Here is a 4,743-nt window from a genome sequence, read left to right on the forward strand (position 1 = left end):
TGCAAAAAATGTGTGCACGGGAGCTGTGCAAATTACAAACTAATATATATATATATATATATGCATGAACTAGTATATACATATATACAAATAGATAGCTATCAATTAATATATATGCAAATTGACATACATATATACATATAAGTATATACCTGTAAATTAATACATATATATATATATTAGTTCGTATATACATATAATATATATATATATATGTATATATATTAAGTAAATATATATACACAAATAAAAAATGGTGTGTACTCGTTAAAAAAATAAAGTTATATGTTTATACATTTCCTATGTATATACAAATGCACATAATTTTATGTATTTAAAGGAACAAAGATAATGAATAAACAAAAAGAAACACAGTAACACCAACACTGGCAGAGGCCACGTAGCAACTGCTGCGGCACCTGCTGGTTCAGCACGTGCTTTTGCTGCTGCAGTCGCTGCTGCAGCTGGTGGTGCAGCAACAGCAGCAGCAGCAGCTGCTGCTGCAACTGCTGCTGCACCTGTGTTGTTGTTGCTGGTGCTCCTATTGCTGTTAGGTGTGCTGTTGGTGGTGCTGCTGCATTAGCATTTGCTGCTGCTGCTGTAGCTGTTTCTGCTGTTGCTGCTGCAGCTTCTGCTGCTGCTGTTGGTTTTGCTGGGGATGGCGTTGCATTTGTTCATCCGTTTGCATGCTGTCGTTTTCTTCGCTCGTGAACTGCAACATTTCTTTGTTTAGCTGCTGCAGCTGCTGCTGCTGCAGCTGCAGCAGTGCGGAGAGATCCAACAGCAGCGACTGCAGCAGCAGATACTCCTGGCCACTGACACGGGAAGCTCTTTCGTATATTCTGCAGCATTTAAATAAGTCATCAAGCGGCAGCAGCCGCAAACGCTGCAGCGACAGCGAGCTGTCCGTACACCCTAAGTCTGGTGCTGCTGCTGCTGCTGCTGCTCCAGCAGAAGGCTGCCAGGTGCCACTCGGAGTCCTCTGCCTCTTTGCTGAGCTGTCTCCTGGTGCTGCTGCTGCTGTTGCTGACTCTGCTGCATCTGCTGCCGTTGCTGCTGCATCTGCTGATGAAGCGAGAGCGACAGAACTTTCTCCGCCTGACTCTGCCATTGCTGCTGCTGCTGCTGTTGGTTTTGCTGGTGCAGGTGCAGCAGCAGCAGCCGCAGCATAATTATTCCAAACACCCGCGAAGACAGAATGTGCGAAGGCCAACGCCTAAAAATACAATAAAATACAATAAAACAAAATAAAATGTTTATCTATATATAGAATATATATAATATATGTAGGATTTATACTACACGTATAATATGTTTTACACATTATATATGATATATATTGCACATATTAGACATACTGTTTATACTATGCTTATCATGCTTATTTTTATATCACATATATATATATATATTATGTAAAAAACATATACTACATTATATTTACCATATTTACATTATATTTATAAATGAGTGAAAAGAGATAGATATAACAGTCCACAGGCAAGTGGGAGGAGAGGCGACAAAACAAAACAAAGCAAAATAAAAAAAAGGCACAAAAGCAAACAACACAAAGACAAATGCAGCAAATAAAGAAACTAACTCTATAAACAAATAAAGGCAAAAGGATAAACAAATGATGTAAATAATAACGTAAACAAACAAAACAAAAACAGACAAAAATAAACAAAACAACAACAGACGAACAAGCAGCCCACAGAAAAAACAAAAAGCAGCAAATTACATAATAGAATTAATTGAAGTCCCTATAGTTAACGATAGTTGTTCATAATAATACCATATAACATTAACATAATATAATATCGTATGCAATAAACGAAGAGTAAAATGTAGTATGATACAGAATATAACACAACACAGTACGACACATCACAATATACTATTACTATGATATAAAATAAAATAAACAAAACAAAAAGACGTACGATCTCCCCTGAGGGCATCTCCAGGAGACACCTCAACGCAGGAAGCTGCAGCAGCGAGAGCCATGCTGCTGCTGCTGCAGCAGCAGGAGCAGCAGGTTTGTGTCTCTCGCTGCACCAGAGCCGCTCCGGTGCTTCTATCTGCTGCAGCAGCGGCTGCAGCTGCTGCTGGTGCTGCTGCAGCAACTCCCTCTTAAATACGCCCCATTGCCGCCAAATGCCTATACACCGCAGCACCTTAGAGCGAACTTCACTCATCTCGACTGCACTCAGCTGCAACAAAACAAAGCAACACAAAACAAAGTGCAAAGGGTTTAGGGTTTAGCTCGCTTCATGCTTTACTAGGGTTTAGGGTTCGCGTTCTTTTACGGTTGTGGGCTTCGGCCTTATAAAGCAAAAGGAAGAAAGCAAATGCGATACATATGTAGAGACATGCAAGTGACTCTAAATGCAGCAGCAACAGCAACAGTAGCAGCAGCACCACCACCACCGCCACAAACGGCAGCAACAGCAACAGTAGCAGGCGCAGCAGCACCACGGAGAGCAGCAAGCAGAAGCAGCTGCAGCAACAACAGCAAAAACAGCATCAGCAAGAGCAACAGCGCCAGCAGCAGTACCACCAACGCTACCAGGCAGCAAAAACAGCAGCAACAACAGTACCAGCAGCACTACCAACGACAGTAGCGCAACCACCAACAGCAGCAACAGCAGCAGCAGCAGCAGCAACCGCACCAGCACCACCACCAACACCAGCACTACCAACAGCAGCAGCGCCACCACCACCACTACCAGCAGAATATATATATATATACATATATATATATAATCACCTCTTGTAGCGCAGGAACAACAAAAATAGAAAAGCCAACGTCTTCCAAGCTGCCGGGGTGTACAGACTCCTCAGGATGTCTGGCTGCAGCAACAGAAAGTTGTATGATTCTATGAAATACATAAAAGACAGCAAGCCGTTGCTTTGGAGTTCCTTTCCTATATATTTGCAGCATTATATAAGCAATAGAGAGAGGCAAGGCCCCTGCTGCTGCTGCTGCTGCTGCTGCTGCAGCTGCTGCTGCTTCGCGTGCGTGCAAGCGCAAAGCTTCAGGGGATAAACAAGGAAAACCAGATGATGCACCACCTGCTGCTGCTGCTGCTGCTGTTGTTGCTGCTGCTGCTGCAGCTTCCCGAGATGCTGCTGCTGCTGCACGCGTTGCCGCTGCTGCTGCTGCTGCCGCAACATGCGGCGGAGGCACTGCAGCAGCAAAACGAAATATAAAATTCGCCGCTGTCTCCACAGAGGCCTGAAAAAAGACAAGCAATTTATTTACTGGTATATTGGTTATTTGTTTTTTAGCTATTTATATATTTATTTCACATATATTTATATATTTATGTATGCATATATTTTTATTCATTTATTTATTTAATTGCGTAAGTTTACTTAATCTGCCTATTTGTTTAATACTACTATTATTATTATTTTGTTCGTTTGTTTGTTGCCCTACTCGTTTGTTTGCTTGTATGATGCCCTTATTAACTGCTTACTATTAATATAATTAAAAATGCTTCATTTGTCTATTAGTGGCAGTATCCTTATCATTAATTGCATTTGTTTATGCAGTAAATGCACTCTTCTCTTGGTGGTTTATTTCTCGGGTATGTTCGTGCGGAGCAAATAAACAGTTACATAAACAGAAACAAATAAAATATTTTATATTATATATATAAGTATAAATCGATTATTGTAGCACACACCTGCCGGCTGTCTACTGACGAGAGAACTGCAGCAATTCGTTCGGTGGAGAAGGCAGCAACCAAAGCAGAAAGCTGTTGCTGCTGCTGCTGTTGCTGCTGCAGGTGTTGCTGCTGTTGGTGCTGGTGTTCCTGCTGCTGCATCGGGTGCTGCAGCGGCTTCTGCTGAACTTGCAAGGCATCACCGGTAAACCCCCCGCCTTTTCCTGTAGTTGCTGCTGCTGCTGCTGTTGTTGCAGCTGCAGCAGAGTAGGTACACGACAGAGGCTTCTGTTTGTCTCCCTTTTCTAAAGAATGTAAGGGAAGCCCCCCGCCTTCTGCTGCATGTGTCCCTGCCTGCTGCAGTGCTGCTGCTTCCGCACGCGAACTGTCATTCTGCTGCTGCTGCTGCTGCTGCTGCTGAACAGGCGAAGCAGCAGCAGCAGCAGAAACGGAGTTGGGCAGAAGCAGTAGCGGCTCGTGGTGCCCCCATGGAGGAGCAGCAGCTGCAGGAGAAGTAGCTGCTGCTGCCGCTGTTGCTGGTGTTGCTACCGGTGCTACCTGTGCTGAAGCTTGTGCTGCTGGAGTCTGTTCATTTTCTCCGTAGCTATGAAGCCTCTCTTCTGTGAGGGGAAGTGGAGGTGCACTGAGTGCAGCAGCAGCAGCAGCAACAGCAGCAAAAGCGGGAGCAGGGCAAGGAGGAGCAGCAAACGCAGCAGCAGCAGGAGCAGCCGACAAAGGAGGAGGAGGGGGGGCCTCAACTGGCTCTTCTCCAGCCTCTCCGTCTTCAGAAATAGGCGAAAAACCAGGAGAAGACATCACAAGAAGTGCAGCTAAAAGAATCTCGGCCAAGTTGAGGTGTATGTACACCTCAGCGCGCTGAACGAAGTAAGAGATGCATGCAATGAAGCAGATCACCTGTTGTTTCCTCGCTCGCAATTAAAACTTCTTTTTCTTTTCCTTTTAAAACAATTTATCTTAAATAAATAGACATATTATTCATCTTCCGATGGGGCTGGGAATGCATGCAATTAACGCGCACAGGGGTTTCTTGCAAGTTCCTCCTGCGATTAGT

The 4,743-nt window shown here is 44.0% G+C and overlaps 2 protein-coding genes across 2 annotated transcripts; both read right to left on the bottom strand.

Annotated features, from left to right (window-relative positions):
* Positions 1 to 550: 550 nt before the first annotated feature.
* EAH_00060440 (hypothetical protein) lies at positions 551 to 2,198 on the bottom strand (the record flags this gene model as incomplete). The annotated part of the gene is made up of 2 exons (XM_013393452.1): positions 551 to 1,216; positions 1,944 to 2,198. 2 exons carry the CDS (start codon positions 2,196 to 2,198, stop codon positions 551 to 553), a joined length of 921 nt encoding a protein of 306 aa, XP_013248906.1.
* Positions 2,199 to 2,943: 745 nt separating this feature from the next.
* EAH_00060450 (hypothetical protein) lies at positions 2,944 to 4,487 on the bottom strand (the record flags this gene model as incomplete). Its single annotated transcript, XM_013393453.1, has 2 exons — positions 2,944 to 3,189; positions 3,693 to 4,487. 2 exons carry the CDS (start codon positions 4,485 to 4,487, stop codon positions 2,944 to 2,946), a joined length of 1,041 nt encoding a protein of 346 aa, XP_013248907.1.
* Between the last annotated feature and the right edge of the window lie 256 nt (positions 4,488 to 4,743).

This window comes from Eimeria acervulina, genomic scaffold (genome assembly GCF_000499425.1).
Source record: "Eimeria acervulina Houghton genomic scaffold, Eah_scaff1503, whole genome shotgun sequence".
Classification (NCBI taxonomy): domain Eukaryota; phylum Apicomplexa; class Conoidasida; order Eucoccidiorida; family Eimeriidae; genus Eimeria; species Eimeria acervulina.